This window comes from Eptatretus burgeri, chromosome 1 (assembly GCF_056783735.1).
Source record: "Eptatretus burgeri isolate ZD-2024b chromosome 1, Ebu_testis_v1, whole genome shotgun sequence".
NCBI lineage: Eukaryota > Metazoa > Chordata > Myxini > Myxiniformes > Myxinidae > Eptatretus > Eptatretus burgeri.
The window spans coordinates 30,874,601-30,893,751 of record NC_140961.1 but is presented as its reverse complement, the minus strand read 5'-3'; the positions used below and the strand labels follow the sequence as shown (position 1 = coordinate 30,893,751).

Here is a 19,151-nt window from a genome sequence, read left to right as displayed (position 1 = left end):
CATTCTCAAATTCCTTCAAGAGTTTAATTTTCTTTGCACAATAATCCCCATCTAAAATATTTTAAAATAAAACATTTGAATCTTTATATTTTTCAAGATACCCCTTTTGTGTGATTATGAAATGATATACTTCTCTCATTGATCTCATCTGACCACCTCCTGAGCCTCAGATTATTTTTTGCAGAAGCCACGCCCACTTTTTCAGAAGCCCCGCTCACTTTTTCATAAGCCCGCCCACTTTTCATAAGATATTTTCATAAACCACGCCCTTTCCTAAGCCCCGCCCACTTTCACTAAGCCCCGCCAACTCTTACATCATTTCCAGTTCATCTCCGACTCTCAAAGAAATCACGAGAAAATTGTACAATGTTATGGTTTTGAAAAATTTCCGAACCAAGGCTTGCCTGGGCTTGCCCAGGAAATTTCCAAAGGAAACCACCCCCACCAGTCTTTCTCTATAAAAGGTTCAACCCAGACTCCATTTTTAAAAAAAATTCTGACAATGGAGTGCTGTACTGTGCTTGAGTGGGATGAGCTTGCTTGTAGATCGACTATTTGTATGGAACTAAACCTTCAAGTTGATGAACTAGATTCAAACCTCTTATCTGTTGAGGTAAGATTTTTATTTTCCTATTTTCAGTTTCTTTTAAGCATCAACTCATTTAATAATTAAATAACTTAATTAATACATTATTATTTTCTCTCACAGGAAATTGTATCTGAAATACGAAATGAAAATACCGATTTTGCCACAACTTGGGGCGAAATTGTTGGCTTGGTTGAAGACCTTATGAGCGACCAAGACCCACAGAACGAGCTCGTCCTTGATGACCCAACAAAAGAGTTATACCTTGGAGACCTTATGAGCGACCAAGACCCACAGAACGAGCTCGTCCTTGATGACCCAACAAAAGAGTTATACCTTGGAGACCTTATGAGCGACCAAGACCCACAGAACGAGCTCGTCCTTGATGACCCAACCAAAGTTATACCTTGGAGACCTTATGAGCGACCAAGACCAACAGAACGAGCTCGACCTTGATGAGCCAGAATACAAGTTTTACCTTGGAGACTCACAAATTTTGAAAAAAAAAAAAAAAAAAAAAAAAAAAAAAAAAATCAGTAAATGAGTTCTGCCTTGATGGTTTAAATAACTACCTTGGAGACTCAGGAAAAGGGTTCTGCCAAGATGGTTCTAAATTTGGGACCGACCTTGGAGACTCACAAATTTTGAAAAAAAAAAAAAAAAATCAGGAAATGAGTTATCCCTTAGAGACTTTGTAAGTTGGTTTTATTTTGGAGACTTAAATGTGGGTTCTGGCTTGATAACTCACAATGTGATACATATCTTGGAAACTCAACAGGAATGTGGTTATACCTTGAAGACTTAGAAAGTTGGGTTTATTTTGGAGACTTAAAATGCGATCACTCTTTGGGATCTAAACCTATTGATGTTGTTTTGTTGGATGGTGCTTGATGGGAGCGAGATCAAGAAAGTTCTGGGAAGAAAGTGCAGGCTTACTCCCCCTTTCTACATCATCAAACCTGAAAGCTTTAAAAGACAGAATTGGAAGAAGAGAAAAAAATATATATAAAAAATATATATTGTTAGTTCTGGGAAGAAAGTGCAGGCTTATTCCCCCTTTCAACGTCATCAAACCTGAAAGCCTTAAAAGACAGAATTGGAAGAAGAGAAAAAAAACATATATTTTCTTCTTCCTTTGGCTGCTCCCGTTAGGGGTCGCCACAGCGGATCATCCGTATGATCCGCATAGTGATTTGGCACATGTTTTACGCCGGATGCCCTTCCTGACACAACCCTGGTCGCCTATTACGACACAGGGATATGGTACACCTATTTTAACCGGGGTATACACCGGCCCAGTACACTGGTACTCATTTCGCCGACCTCGGAAGGATGACAGGCTGAGTCAACCCCCTGGTGTATTAATCCAGTGGCGCAACGGGGCTTGAACTCAGGACCTTTTGGATCCCAAGCCGCTGCCCTAACCACTGCGCCAACACACCAGGCTATATATATATATACATATATATATATATATATATATACACATACATATATATATACATATACATACATATACATATATATATACATACATATACATACATATACATATATATATACATACATATACATACATATACATATATATATATATATATATATATATATATATATATATATATATATATATATATATATATATATATATATATATATATATATATATATATATAGTTGGAAATCTCATTTTGAAAAAGACATTGTGTTGGGCAAGGATTGAGTTGGGGTTGAGATTTTGAATGTGAGGGTTGGGGTTGAGATTTTGAATGTGAGGGTTGGGACACACACACGCACGCATGCATGCACGCACGCACGCACGCACACGCACACCAACAAACAAACAAAAGTTAAGCCTTGACTATTCAGTTGAGGATTCTGTGTTTGGGGTTCACAGATCAAAGAACGTCCCCCCTTGACACACATTATATACTGTTATACACCTCGGACTTGGCCCTAGATTGTCCACAACGGTGTATAGTAGGAGGGAGTGAAGCGCCAACCCATTGCTCCCATTGCTCCCATTGCACACACACACACACACACACACACACACACACACACACACACACACACACACACACACACACACACACACACACACACACACACACACACACACACACACACAGTTTAGCCTTGACTATTCAGTAGAGGATTCTGTGTTTGGGATTCACAGATCTAAGAACGTCCCCCCTTGACACACATTATATACTGTTATACACCTCGGACTTGGCCCTCGAGTGTCCACAACGGTGTATAGTAGGAGGGAGTGAAGCGCCAACCCATTGCTCCCATTGCGCACGCACGCACGCACACACACACACAAAAGTTGAGCCTTGACTATTCAGTTGAGGATTCTGTGTTTGGGATTCACAGATCGAAGAACGTCCCCCCTTGACACACATTATATACTGTTATACACCTCGGACTTGGCCCTCGAGTGTCCACAAAGGTGTATAGTAGGAGGGAGTGAAGGGACAACCCATTGCTCCCATGGGTATTATCTGCTTAGTTTTGTCTTTTGTAATTCCCATGAATAAAATGAACCTAAAATCTCTTCCCCTTCTAAATCATATATCTTATAAGTCCAAGGAACCGTATCTATTACATAAACAATTTTAAAAAGTTCGTTCGTCCATCGTTTAATCTAACCTTTTCAAAATGAGATTTCCACCTATATATTGTTACGATATCACCAACTTTGAACTAAGTTTTCTGACATTAATCTCTTTTTCATATTTTAATTTTGTAAATGTTTCTGATGGTTTCATATTCGTTGACGTGTGAATCGTGTCATTATACTTATCCACAATATCCTGAATAAAAGATGACCATTGTTGTGAACCGAGTTGTGTGAATTTTTTATAAGGTCTCTCTTTTCAGATACGATTAAAACGTTCAACAACGGCCTTCCCTTCATTAAAGGTACTGTATAATGTAATAGTTATTTTTTAGAAAATTCATAAATGTCTTGTTATAAAACTCTCGACCCTCATCAGTCCACAATTTTTTAGGTTTTCTCTTACTTTTATTAAATATCTGCTGAAAGGCGAACATAAGAGTATTACCTGTTTTGTTTTTTAAAGGGACAACCCATGCGTATCTACTCCTCAAATAAATAACGGTTAAAGCATACTCGTACCCCTTATCATTATTGAGTTCCATCAAATCAGTGGACCAGATATAATCTACTTCCTTGGAATAAACCTTCATTCTCTGAAACTTTGTGAATATTGGTTTATGTAATTCATCAGCTAATTGCTCTTCAATCTTAATGACATCATTAGAGCCTATAAGTTTTTTGAATTTCCAAGTCCAAGTTTCAATTTAGCACTGATCATCTTCTTCACGATGAACCTATCAACTTTTTCTCTCAAGGTTGGATTTTGTATCAGAGACAAATTATACAACATTTCTCTATCGGCTTCATGCTTTTCTTCCAAAGTTATGGTATTCCCATAATCAATATTGTGTTTCATGCATACTTCATCAACTCTATTGATGGGCTCACTCCATGCTTTTGGATTATCTGCCTCATCTAATCTTTTATCCAAGTTTGTGCCTGGACCACAGAAAGAATACCCTGGTAGATGTAATTCCCCTGGTATTCCAGTAGTTGTAAATTTACTTCCTCATAAAAACTTTTGGATATCTCCTCCAAGTTTGTGTTTGGAGATAAATTGATTTTTTTTTAAAACCACACACCGAACAAAGACCTTTTTGTATAAACCTGTTATTTTTACTTTTAAAATATGAAAATTATTTAGTATTAGTTTTCTTTTTACATTTGAGACAATAACTCATTTATTTATGAGAAAAATTCCTACAGAGAGCGAAAATATTTTTAGTTTCCAACATGCACATTTGAATCTTAATTTTTAAAACATAAAGAATCTTTAGAAATGCCTTCACTCTCTCCTCCATTTATTTAAGAAAAAAAATGAAAAACTTTAACATCAATATCCTCTCCCTGAAAACAATGTCAACGGTCTTGTCAATTCTTTGTTTTCCTCCTCGGTGGGTTGAGTTATTTTCTGTAATACCACCAATCTTTTTTTAATCTCACTGGTTTCCATATTTATTCATTCTCGCTCTTTCCTCCCTCCTCTCTTTCCTCCCTCTCCTTTTCCTCCTCTTCTCTCTCTTCAACTTCCTCATCCCTTACTATCCTTGAATCGCTTCCACCCCATACAAATCATACATATATTCATCAGGATTTCTTGTTATTCCTGTATCCAAAATATATATTTTTTTTTTACAACAGGAAACCAATAAAATTTATTTTGAATTTCTAAAAGAGCCTTACGTTTTCTTAACTATATAATTTTTTCATTATTTAACATTCTTATTAAATCTAAAGTTCTTGGTTTATCAACATAAGTAGAATGCCAATCTTTTATTGAAAATACCTCATTCTTATGTTGTAGAACATATTTATTAAAATACCGAATGTCCTTTTCTTGAAGGTATGCTTGGACACAGAAATGATAATTTTCTTGAAGCCTTCTTGCCGTCATTTATGTATTAGAAATGTATGTTAGAATAATATTACGACACGAAACACCTCCCCATCTTCCCATAGTTAAATCATTTTGTATTTCCCTACTTATTATATATAATCCTGTTTTTTGTGGTTTCATGATATAAACTAGGGCAAAACCATTATTATATTTATCCTTATTAAATTATTTTATTTGTTGTTTACTAATCGTGGCTCCACAAAACTCATTCTCTATACCAAGTGGATAATATTCTTCCTTACGAGACTGATTTAATTGTTCCAGGTCTTTTAGGTCAATTTTAAATGACCAATTATACCCTAAATCATTCATATCATACCCCCATTGTTCTATTCTCATACAAACGATACGCCCTTCTTTATAAAAATTTATTTTAATTCGAACTGTGAATTCTGTATGACCTGGAGATAAAATCAACACTTTTGTATCTTTGGAATACACGGCCGTTTTATTTAAGGATATATATTGTCATAAATCACTTAATCTCACCAAGTCATTCGCGTCAGTCGGGGTTGGATAATTTTTTAATTTATAAGCGTTTTTCATATTAATATTTTTGGTTATATTATATTTATGTCATTCAGCCTGTGCCTTTGTGTAATAATTTGATAAATCAATATCCAGTTCTTGGGATACACCAAAGATAGAACGATCTTTACCAACATAAGTCATTTATATTAGATTAAAAATAATGTCATAAAAAAAAATTATTTTTGTTGAGTTGAAATAACACATATAGACATAATTGACCACAACACTTGGAATTTAATTCTTGGACTTGAAATGTATGATAAACACCATTCTGTAAGAATTTTATGACTTCAACAGGTGGTGGAAGACCAAAACTATCAAAATAATATTTGTCTTGATGATTAAAAATACAAACCCAATGAGATCCGTTCCCATTATTATCTTCTAAGTTCATAATAATATTCTTTGTATGTTTAGGCACGTTTGTTAATTCATCTCTCATACAAATAACCACATTATGAATTTTTAATTTCTTACAATATTTGACAAGTTGTAAATTTGATGTATTTTCTCCAAATTCTTTAAACCACTCATCAATGCTCATTTATTTATAAGAAAGATATAATCCATTACACCGCTGTTGAAATACCACCCGTCAATGCTCCAACCGCACTTAAACCAGCAAATAAAGGAATTAGAAATGGGAGAAATGCTCCACTCATCTCTCTTATTGAATATATTTTCAACATTGGTTTTGTCATTTTAATTTTAAGTGAGCCAGTGTCATTCAAGATTTTAACCTGTCGTCTTGTGAGCAAAACATCAATTCTTACTGCTCCTTTTCTCTGAATTGTATTAACGTTAATCGTACAAGGCTTTTGATTTTGAACACAAGATGACAGTTTATGAAGATTGATTTGATTAACATATACCGGTACTTTGCCACTCATTTATTAAACAAAAAATTATGTGAGACTAATCATAACACCATTATCTGTATGAATCTGTAATTCTGTTTCTTCCAAAAGCAAACAATATGCATCAACTTCTTCACTCTCTCCTCTTTCAATGTATTGGGAAGTATCCACTCGATTCGACTTTATAGTTTCCTTTTGAGCACTCAGGTCAAACGCATAGATTGTATATAAACTTTTAAATGCTGTCATATCTAAAATAGGTTCTTTATTTCCATTACTTTCACACACCTTTTGGTAAGACTTGTATGCTTCAGCATAATCATTTTTTTCCCAATTAATTTTCAATCTATCTCGTGGATAAAATGTTCCATCTCGAGAAATACGAAGTTGTTTCACCATAGCATTATCACTCAATGCATTATTCTTATCGGTAGCAGTATCGCCATCTGTTTTTTTTTTTTAAATGATCCACAGATATCGTGGCTTTCCTTCCAGAACACCCAAATTCCATGTGTGAGTGGTTTGGTTTAGTTTAACGTGATGACATCTTGTTTTGAGGTATGATACACTGAGTGGTTTCTTTGAGTTAAGTCTTCTATTCAACATCTCTTCTGTTTTAAGATTCGGAGTATATTCACTAATATACCAACTCATTTCCTCAATTACAAATTTATTCTGATCACCAAAAGCACAAGCAACACCAAAAAGTAATCTATTTTCATTATCATTCCTTTGTAGTTGAAATCTAATTTTAAGACCATACAGAACTTTATCATGATCACAAAATCCAAATATACCTTTAAGAGGAACTGCCACAGTAAAACTATTAACTGCTTTTGTATCATCAGTATACGTTCCTTTCCTTTGAGTATATCCAGGGTCTGTGGTTGTTCCCGTTGACATATCAGGAATAAAACCTTCGACAGCCCCCTTTCCCATTCTATCACTGAATGTATATAGTGTAAATTTCATCATTTCAGATACAGCAGAGACATAATAAACTATACTTGTCATTTTTATCAGTTATATTAAATAAGGTATTATAAGTTTCCATGGACAACTAGAGGGGGAGCACACGGGAGAGTGCAAAACCTCCGCCGCCAATACTGCTGGGTCACTCAATTGAACCTTATTCAATTGAATATATTCAATAATATCTTATTCATTAAATTTGATGTCAACAGTGCTGACAGTTATAGTTCTTTTTCTCCAACAATTTTTTTTTGGGGGGAGGGGGGGGGTGGAAATCACTTAAAACATGAAGAAATGCAAAAAAAAAGGAAATCGAAATTTTGTTGAAAAAAAAGTTGCAAAAATTTTTTCTCTAAATTTTTTTTTTGAGGGGGGGCGGGTTCAAAATCACTTAAAACATGTAGAAATGCAAAAAAAAAAATTTGGGGGGGGGGGAGTTGGAAATCACTTAAAACATGGAGAAATGCAAAAAAAATATTTTTTTTTCTCTAACAATTTTTTTTTTGGGGGGGGACCAAGTCCAAAATTTAATGGCATGATCCTTGGACCATACCTAACCCCCCCCCACCAAGTTTCGTCGAAATCCATAATACTGTTCACAAATAAACAAACAAACAAACAAACAGAAAGGGGTGAAAACAGTAACCTTCATCCATCTTCGAAGATGGCGGAGGTTAATAAAGATGCCTCATATTCTTTTGTTGGGTCAAGTTGTCGTGGGTATGGGAATGAAGATGTGTGGTCGCTTGTTGTGAAATTAAAACTCAGGATTGTGCTTCTCATCTAATTTAATACGAGATAAAATGTCTTTATATTGAGATTTATTCATTATTTTGATGTTCATCAACTAGTCTAAAATGGCTGATGCTTCATTAAACCAATTGTTATTTCCAGCTTTCTTACTACCTAACAACAATAAGTCTATTAACTTATTGCGATGGGTCATTTGGAAGAAAACTAACACCTAAACCCAGGATACTTAAAGCCTGAATAATGTGTTTCTCCTTCTCATTTTTCCTACTTTTACCAGAAATACTAACCCTATAATTAAGAGCGTTCAGCAGATCAATATATACTCTATCATCCTTATTTTTCATATCCAATGGTTTATCAATATACTTTGATTCATCCCTCAGTTGAACCTTGTCTTCCATCTTTTGTGAGAAGAAACATTAATCTTGAAGTTAGTTTAACAGGGGGTTGAGCAGAACTCAAGAACTTTAATTCATCATTAAATATCAATACCTTTTCTTGAACAAAATGAAATATTGCTGGTTGTTCTGTTGGAATGAGTCCTGCTTTGGTTTTTGAATCCGCTGAATATTCATTGTTTTGAAGAGCATTCACAATATAATCAGGGGGTCGATTCATCTCTGCCAGTTGTTGAAATAAACCTTCATAATCATATTCTAATTCTCCTAAATGCTCTAATTCTTCCTCAGTCATTTGATCAAAATCTTTTAACATTTGAAGTTTTTTAGGAGTATATTCTACTGTGGGAACTGTGGAAACATCTTTAATTTTTTCTTGGGAAGTTTTTCAAAGTGGTTTAAAAAATTTCTCGTTTCCTTTCAAATGCTTCTTCGCCCGTTAGTCTCTGTCTGCGTTTCTTCTTTATGTCTTCCTGTTGTTTTACAACTTTTGAAACCAACTCTTGATGTTCCTTAAATCTTCTTGCTCTTTCTTTCGCATCCATTTATTTATTGGAAAATATCATTTAATATCTCATCTTGTTTCACATATTAATATTTTTCAGTCGTGTGCTTCATGTAATCCCCAAATTCCTTTTTACTGCAGAATGCAGAACAATTGTCTCTCCAAAAATTGTTTATATCTATTGAATTTAACTTGAATAAAATTAAAGTATTAGCATTGTTTCTGATAGAATGACGAGGAAGTTGAAAGTATGATTGACTAAGATAAATACAATTACAAGACGAATGTCTCCCTCTTGTGCAGTAGCTGTCCATTACCATTTGGTTTCTCTCATTAACACAATCATCAAAGATAACAAGGTTCTTTTTAGATTCATCCAAATCTTGGGGAGACAGAATATCATCCGTATTATCACTAAGAATACAAGTTATCGGTTTTGATTTCTTTTTACATCTCTGTGTATCACAAAATAGTTGAATTATATCTTCAATGTAATAATCATTTAGGTTTTTTTGAAGTTTAAATAAACCGATTATATCTTCTTTTTGAAGACCAGCATTAAAACCTTGTGAGAGTAGTTGATACTCTGGTTGAAAACTCAACTTTGTGAAAATTATTAAATTATCATAATCTAAAGAGTTGGGAGTCAGGAGCATCTTCAAAAGTAAGCAGGTTTTTCCACATCCGCTTGAACCAACTATGAGACATCTTAATGAATTTGGAAGATTTTTATGATTGTTAAATTTTATCTTATTTTCCCAAATGGGTAAAAAAATCATTCATTTATATATTTGTAAAACAGGTTATTTAATTTATTGTTGGCTTTTTTAGAAACTCTATATTTTATCCGAAGTTCAGGTTTAATTTCAAGATAATCCATTATTTTATTCATGCAATATCTTGTGTTGATATTTCCCTGAAAAATCACATCCATGAATAATATATAACAACAATCCTTTGAACATTTCTCGAATACGTTCAGTTTCTTCCCTTGTAAGGAAAGGTGTGTTATCACCCTCATACTTTACATTCATTTATCGAATCAATCTTGTAAAGTAATTCATTTTTGGTGTAAATCTAAAATAATTATTTTCCTTTTTAAATTTTTTATTATCATTAATTAGAAGATAATCACAGAATATACATTGTTTATAGTCTTTTGACTGTTTAATCCCCGTCTTTCACACGCAGGACAATTCTCAAATTTGTCATATGGAGAATCAGGGAAGTCTATCATATTTAAAAAGTAAAACTTTACTTCAACTGAAATTCATCTTCGATACTTTCAGAATCATCTATAAAACTACTTTCATAACTCTCGTTTGAACACAAACTCTCGGTATCATAACCATCGTTTGAATGCAAACTCTCGGTATCATAATCACTCTCATAATCTTCAGTTGAATATTTAATTAGTAGAAAAAAAAAAACATTACCATAGATATCTATATACTTTTTTCATTAACAGATTCAACTGCTACATTTCTTACATTAAAGGTAATTTTAAAATGATGCTTAACTACTACTGAACGAAATGTCATTTCACCTGATATATTAACATCCTTTATTTAATCAGGATTAACATCTTTAGGGTTGTTGAAAAAAAATACAAATTTCTCATTGCATATTACAGATGGTCTTATCTTTTCTTTCTAAAGCTTCATCCATGAGGTTTTTATTTTTTGATACTTTTTCTTGTTTCATTGCTTTTTCTAGTTTTGAATATATTACCAGAAGGAGAGGAGAAACTTTTGTTAGAGATACTTTAATTGATGTTCTTCTAGGTATAGTAAAAGCCCTTACACTGAAGGAAATTGAAGAACTCGTATTATTTATCATAATTGTTTTTATCCAATAGTTGTTATATTTATCTTTGTTCAATTTTACATCCTTGACATATTTCTCAGTATCTTTTACAAATGAAGAGATTGATTGAAACTTGTCTTTTGTGTCTTGAAACATTGTATTTATTAAGTGAAAAAAGTTGGAGGATAAAGTTCTTTTAAGCACAGATTCACCTGTAAAATAAACGAAATTTTCATCAAGAAAATTTTAGTTTAAGCAAAGTTTTATTATATAAATATGGTGAATACAACGTACTGCGATGTTTGTAATCACGAATATAAACATTATAGAAAACACCTCTGAACCAACAAACACACATTTAATCTATTTCATCAAATATCTCCTGTTGAGTTGGAAAGAAAACATTGTGATATCTGCTCGAAGGATGTTTTGAAGAGTAGTTATAAGAATCACCTTCAATCACAAAAAGAAGAAAAATGAGTTTAAAGTAAAGGAAGACTATTATATTGAAAACACTGATGGGGCATTTAAAGGGCATATAAAAATAAGGATTTTTCAATTTGGAGAACCCGGTCCATCATCAATGGCTGAATCAATTGAAATAGTGAAACCTTATGTTGAAAAAGTTATTAAAAAGAAATGAAAACTTTAAAGTTTTATATGGGAGTGAAAATGAATATGAAAAGACAAGATGAAGAACAAACTCCTTATATATGAGAACAGATCTTCATTTTATAACATCATTTCAAGATTTTTTGAATAGTGGGGTTTATGAAGAACTATCAAGACAAGAGGAGGATGTTGATAATACAGTGGTAGGAAGTGGATTTAATATTATTAAAAATCATCTTTTTAGATATACACATTCTAAAATCAAACCCTTTTAAAGCTTCTTCTTATAGTGAAGTACCAAAAGAAATAAAACTAAAGAAGGCAGTTGTTAATATTAAGAACAATGATAATAAATGTTTTCTCTGGTCTGTTCTTGTTCACTTACATCCACCAAATTATAATTCAGAAAGAGTAAAACAATATATGAAATATGAGAATACCTTGGACATTAAAGATTTTAAATTCCCAATGCCACTAACAGATATTCCTAAATTTGAGAAAAAGAATAATCTTTCTATTAATGTATATGGATTAACGGATACAAACAAAGTTCAAATATTAAAAATTTCAAACAACTATAAAAATGAAGAAACACACATTGATCTTTTATATTTTAGTGTTGGAAAGAATTCACATTACACATACATCAATAATTTAACAAGATTAATCTCTTCTCAGGTATTCAGAACAGCAAACAAAATATAACCTTGTAAGCGATGTCTTAATTCATTTCATACAAAAGAACGATTAAAACAACATTCAAAATATTGTAGTAATCATAAATCAGCTGTAATTATAATGCCTAAACCTGGTGAAAAGATTTCTTTTGAAGATTATAATAAATCTATCATGCACCCATTTGTGAGATACGCTGATTTTGAATGTATCCTAAAAAAGATAAATTCTGCTTCTCCTCATCCAAAAGAATCACATACAAATAAATATCAAAAACATATTCCTTGTGGTTTCTGTTATTATATCAAATCATCTGTTGGAGAAAAGTAGAATAAACTTGAAAATTATAGTGGAAAAAAAGCTTCACAAGAGTTTGTAAAACGATTAGAAAAGGATTGTATAAGACTGACTAAATGAATGAAAGAAACAAATGAACCGATGAAATTAACCGAAGAAGAAAAATTAGAATTTAGAAAGAACAATATCTGTCATATTTGTGAGGAGGAAATTGAGGAGTCTAAAGTTCGGGATCATTGTCATCTTACTGGTAAATATAGAGGTCCCGCTCATTCCTGTTGTAATCTTAATTATAAATTTCCTTCTTTTATTCCAGTCTTTCTTCACAACAGCGCCAACTATGATACACATCTATTTATAAATGAACTTTCAAAAACACCAGGGAATATTTGTGCCAAAACAAACACAAGTCAAAAGTATATTTCATTTACAAAAATGATATTCACAAAACCTTTAACTCGTATTAGGTTTCTAGATTCTTGCAAGTTTATGGGAACACCACTCGCCGACCTAGCATCAAATCTAAGCTCCACGGGCTCTTTTCCAAATCTTAATTCATTCTTTCCAAAAGAGGAAATTCAAACTCAAGAGGAAATTCAGATTAAAGAGAGAATTCAAAGTAGAGGAAATTCTAATTAATGAGGAAATTCATGAAGAAATTCTCACTGAAGAAGAAATTCTAATTATAAAGAAAATTCAAACAATGAATGAAATTCTAACTAAAGAGGAAATTCTGATTAAAGAGGGAATTCTAACTCGAGAGGAAATTCAAACAAGGAATAAAATTCAAAGTAAAGAGAAAATTCTTACAAGTAAGGGAATTTATCCTTATGATTATATGGATTCATTTATGAGATTTAAAGAAACACGACTTCCTTCAAAAGAAAGTTTCTATAATAACCTTTATGAAAATGATAAGGAATATAAACACGCACAAAAAATTTGAAAAATATTTAAGATAAAGAACCTTGGAGAATATCATGATTTGTATCTAAAAACAGATGTTTTATTGTTAGCTGATGTGTTTGAAGCTTTTAGATCACTCTGTCATAATAAAAATTGTTATTGATTAGATCCTGCCCACTATTTCACAGCTCCTGGTTTAGCTTGGAGTTCAATGTTGAAAATGACAAAAATATATATATATAGATTTAATCAGTGATGTAGATACGCTTTTGATGATTGAGAAGTCGAAGAGATGTGGAATATCACAAATATGTTCAAAAAGATATGCTAAAGCAAATAATAAATATCTTCCAAATTATGATAGTGAAAAAGATAATAATTATTTGATGCTAATAATTTGTATGGATGGGCAATGTCTCAATCTCTGCCTTATGGTAAATTAGAGTGGGTGGAAGAAAAAAGATTATGAAAAGGCTTTGATGAATATTGTTATTTCTTCTCAAGACGAATTGAATGAGGAAGAAGGAGGTTATTATTTTGAAGTTGATTTGAGCTACCCGAGTGATCTTCATAATAAGCATAAAGACCTTCCTTTTGCATGTGAGAAAGAAACCCAAAGAAAGAATGGTTAAGTATCATAAAAGTTTTAATATTAAAGGCAAATCAACAAAAAATGTTATTAAGAAGCTTGAAACAGTTTTTGAGAGAAGGATTGAGAGTAGCTAAAATTCATAGAGTTTTAAAATTTAAACAAAGTCCTTGGATGAAAAAGTATATTAAATTCAATACAGATACGAGAACAAATACAAAAGTAAAGTTTGAAGGGGAATTCTATAAATTGATGAATAATGCTGTCTTTGGAAAGACAATGGAGAATGTTAGAAACAGGCAAAACATTAGATTTGCAACATCTTGGAAAGAAGCTTCGAGATTGATAAATAAACCAAGTTTTAAGAGAGAAGAGGTTTTTTTCAGAGAACTTTTCTGCTATTCATATGGAAAAGGAAAGTATTGTAATGGATAAACCAATTTATATTGGAACAGCAGTTTTTGATTTATCAAAGATATTGATGTATGATTATTTGTATAATAGCTTAAAGAAAGAGTATGGTGAAAATGTTTCATTGTTGTATATCGACACTGATAGTTTTGTCCTACATATAAAAAACTGATGATGTTTCTAAAGATATGAAGAAAAATATTGGATTATATGATACAAGTAATTTTAGTAAGAAGAGAGAGTTATTTTCAAAAAAGAATGAAAAGGTTATTGGTAAGTTTAAGGATGAGTTGGGTGGAAAATTAAAGAGTGAGTTTATTGGATTGAGAGCAAAGGCATATGCTTATAAGTATGGTGATCAGATTGATAAAAGGTTAAAGGGAATAAAGAAATATGTAATAAAGAAATCAATAACTTTTAGAAATTATTACAATTGTTTGATGAATAAGAAAGAAGAATATAGGAAAATGAATACAATAAGAAGTTATAATCATAAGATATATAGTGAAGAAGTAAATAAAAAGGCATTAGGAGCCTTTGATGATAAGAGATTTAATTTAGATAATGGAATAGATTGTGTTCCATATGGATATTGTATGACAGAGTGAATATTTAATCATAGAGTTTATAGAATACAATGTGGGTTAGGGTTTTTAAGGGCCACCGCCATCTTTTTCACAATATATAAATGGTCGAACCAAGTATTAATCAAACTAAAGAGTGGAGAAAATCTCAGTCTTGGTACATAAATGGAAAACATAATGAATGCGAAAAATATCAAATAAGTCTTATTGAAAAAATAACTAAAACAAAGGTAAATAAAACAGATAAGCGAATCAATTTAAAAACGAATAAGTTCGAGGATGTAAAGAAAATAATAAATATCCTTGAATGGACTGAAAAATTTGATGGTTATCAATTGAACAATGGAAAAATAATTTACTACAATCTCAAAATGATATGCAACTCAGGAGGTGGTCAGATGAGATCATTAAGAGAAATATATCATTTCATAATGACACAAAAGGGGTATCTTGAAAAATATAAAGATTCAAATGTTTTATTTTTAAATATTTTAGATGGGGATTATTGTGCCAAGAAAATTAAACTATTGAAGGAATTTGAGAATGAACAAATGTTTATAGGTTCAATGAGTGAGCTAAACAATATGCATTGGTTATTTAAAAAGAATGTCCCTCAGCTTACATGTTTCAGATATTTCTTCAGAATCACCTTTAACAAATCACATTACTACTTTGCAACTTGAACAAATCTTTATCTTATTGCATTGGTTATGTGAATAGAGTGCCCCGAGGTTAAAAGGGGAGACAAATAAATATACCTTGGGATAAAAAGGGGGTTTACTTTTGAGGGAAAAAAAATATGAATCGCTGAAAATCCCTAATTCACTTACATGGGGAAAAGTGAGCAAGAATCAGTATATTCACCCTACTCCCAGGTTACATTATATTTTTGACACTGCAGAGCCTTCAGTTGCCTCTACACTTCCTATACAGAGCTTTCAGTTGGATTGGGTGACCTTGACCTTTTGACCACTCAAAAAAAAAGGTGTGGGACAGAAGAATGTGGTGCATGCGTGCAACAACATCACTTCAAGGGCGGGTACTCTGCCAGTAACTATAATTCACGACCGGTGTGTGTTTGTGTTTGTTTGTTTGTCGCAGTATTCCTCCTGCAGTTCTGGGCCGATTAAATCCAGACTTGCTGCATCGGATCAGAATGACATCAATTTGTATACAAGGGTGTTTCTGTCTTTGCTGGTGGTCTTTGGGGAGTGGGTGGGGAAAGGGGTGGGGGGGAGGGAAGTTGGGGCAGAGACGCAAATTCTTTCTGTGAATGTGTAGTGTCACCGTGATAGGGTAGTACAAGTCGCTACCCTTTGCAGTACAGTATTGCTGTCCCCACATTTGCCAGTGCAGTGAGGTGTTTTGAATTCTGCAGTGGGGGGTATTTCAAAATACATCGTTTTGAATATGGATAACAGAATAACCTACCACGCCACTCCCGAAGAGAGCGGGTCCTTCAAGTAAAAACAGAAGGAATTTGAAAATGCAAAGGCTGTCCGCATTCTTCTTCTTCTTCCATATGACAAAATCAGCCAAAATAACAAAATGACGATTTCAGGCGACCACGACCTTTTGACGTTAAAGGAATAGGTTTCAGTGACCCAGGATGCAAACCCCGCTCAAATTTCAAGTCAATCTGATGTAAACTGAGGATTGAGTGACCTTGACCTTTTCACCTCAAAACAATCAGCCTCTTGCATTTTATTGACGAACCAATTCAGTGACAATATGCACACCCTGTCCAAATTTCAAGTCAATCGGATGAAAATTGATGATTTTAAGCAACCTTGACCTTTTGCTCAAAAAAAAGTAAAAATATAATCGGCTTTCAGCTTTGGATTGGGAACTAATTCAGTGACCCAACATGCAAATTCTTAAAATTTCAGGTCAATTGGATGCAAATTAACAATTTGTGATGCTGACCTTTTGAGGTCATTATTAATTTGTCTTTTCTATCTTCTCATCATAAAGCTTTGTAGATAATTTGATGACAAAAGCTCAAATTAAAAAATACCCCCGAGTGGGAGTGCCGGTCATCTCTGCCAGAGGTCGAAAGCAAGTAACTCTGTGCCAGACTGGAATAGGGGCAGTTCATAAAGTACGTATGCTCTACTTCCGGGTTTCAAAACCACCCACCCCCCTCTGTATGTAGGCTAGTGACCACCCACCCACCCCGATATGCGTCTCACATCACATCAGAATACTTGAAGATTATAACGAACTGTAGATTTATCTCAAATGCATCAGTAATTATTAACTACAGTAATACAGTAATATGGAACAATTATTGACGTCCACGGATTCAACATCAAGTCGAAAATGTTCCTGTGAACGGGGATATTTTTTCCCCCTCGCGATGACGACAGGCTCACCTTCATCTTCTGAAACGCTTTCATGTCGTCCGAAACCACTTTCATAAAGTATGTATGCAGCAGTCGTACCACCCACCCACCCCATAACGCAGGCCTACGCGGACTTTAAACCAACCAACCCCCTCATACAACGCTAATCGCTTCCAAAGCCAGCAGTTCCTTATGAACCGATGTTTGTAAGTCATGACAATGCAGTCCCGAGCAGTGCGATTTACCTTTTTATTTTAATATCACAGCACGTCATTTATGAAAATAAAAGTACAAATTGACATTCAAGACAATGTTAATGTAATAAATGAAAGTAAGTGTGCATATAAACTTGTGTTCCATTGTTTTAGTTAAATCTGACAAAAGTTTCAATTGTAATATTTGTCTCGGAGAGTTCCGGTTCTTAATTTAATACTTTTTTGTATGTACTTTATGAATGGCCCATACGGGGAATCAGAACGAAGTTTGAAGGGCTATAAAATCGGAACGACAGCAAATTTCAAAAAAATGGCTTGTGTTGTTCTTGATAATAGTCCGTAGTATCTGAATCACGAATAACATTTGATCTCTCTTGATAAATGAGGGAGGAGATACGATTTGAAATTGACGATTTTCGCAACTTTGACAGCCTCGTGACGTTGACCTCGACCTTGGACGACCTTGAAAGTTATATCGTTGTGCATGTCTCATCGACCTCTATCCATTCCACTATTGGTTATTTGTCTCCACTCGGTTTGATTGTGGACGGACGGAGGACATATGGACGGGCGGACAGACTTCGAGACTGTTATTACGTCATCTCTACTGAGATGATAGAGATGACCTAAAAAGGGTTAAGGCCCAGACAGACACAGACACACAGAAGTGATTGCAAAACCCCGTCCAACCACTGCACGGGGGATGAGCGAATATACAAATAAATAAATAATTAATTAATAAAACTGTACACCACATTATTTTCACATTGGAACTATTTTGGGAAAGCTCCCACGACAATCTCAGCTATTCTCGACTTAAAACTGGAAGCTTTCAAAACATTTGTGGCCTCAGTGTGAAATTTGATAAATGATGGAACAATGATATCACAATTATCACATCTGGCAATCGGTAAACAGATACAATCCACAAACTGGTACATTACCTGATCCAGCAGCCTCACAAACCTCCCGTTTGATGCCCTTTTTTTTTTTCCTGCAGCAACAACAAAAAAAATTTAATGGGAATTAAATTATGCATCAAGGTAAAACATGAATGCAAAAATATTTTTGTCATCAAATTACAAAAACTCAAGGGACAGAGCAAAGTCGCAATGGAGAGTTTATTTGGATTGAGGGTCATGGAGCTGCAGCTTGTGAGCAAAACAAAATGATGGGGATTGCAAGGAAAATGGATGACAGAGATTGCAAAGGTAAACACAGCACAGAGGGACATATTTAAAACAAATTGCCTTCTCTTCATGTAAAGCACTTAAGACAAAAGACAATCTCAGTTAATCACACAAAGCCCACAACAAACGTGTGTCCATTATCAGGAGAGCCAGAAAACATCATCCGTCCAACCTCAAGATTGAACTTCAAGATCCGTTTGTGAACAGGATATTTCAAAATGTTGGACGGATTCAGACGAAATTTAGTGGAGAGGCTGGATGTGTGACAAGGAAGAATTAATTCAATTTAGTGAAGATCCGGAACTGGGTCCAAGAATTTTTAAAGTGATTATTCACCACTGAGCGGAAGGGCAAACGAGAAGAGCACTTTTCCATATCGTGGCGTTGCCAGACATG

General features: G+C 33.6%; 2 protein-coding genes across 4 annotated transcripts in view; both read right to left on the bottom strand.

The window, feature by feature from the left end:
* The window catches only part of LOC147034164 (uncharacterized), a 266,468-nt gene that overhangs the window by 121,349 nt on the left and 125,968 nt on the right, over positions 1–19,151 (bottom strand). The gene's annotated exons all lie outside the window — the stretch shown is intronic.
* LOC147034165 (uncharacterized) overlaps positions 1–19,151 on the bottom strand; it is a 32,281-nt gene that overhangs the window by 3,941 nt on the left and 9,189 nt on the right. For all 3 annotated transcript variants that reach the window (XM_085877633.1, XM_085877626.1, XM_085877641.1), the window contains one exon: positions 18,510–18,559. In XM_085877633.1, coding sequence (XP_085733759.1) covers positions 18,510–18,559 — 50 coding nt within the window. The remainder of the gene's footprint in view (positions 1–18,509; positions 18,560–19,151) is intronic.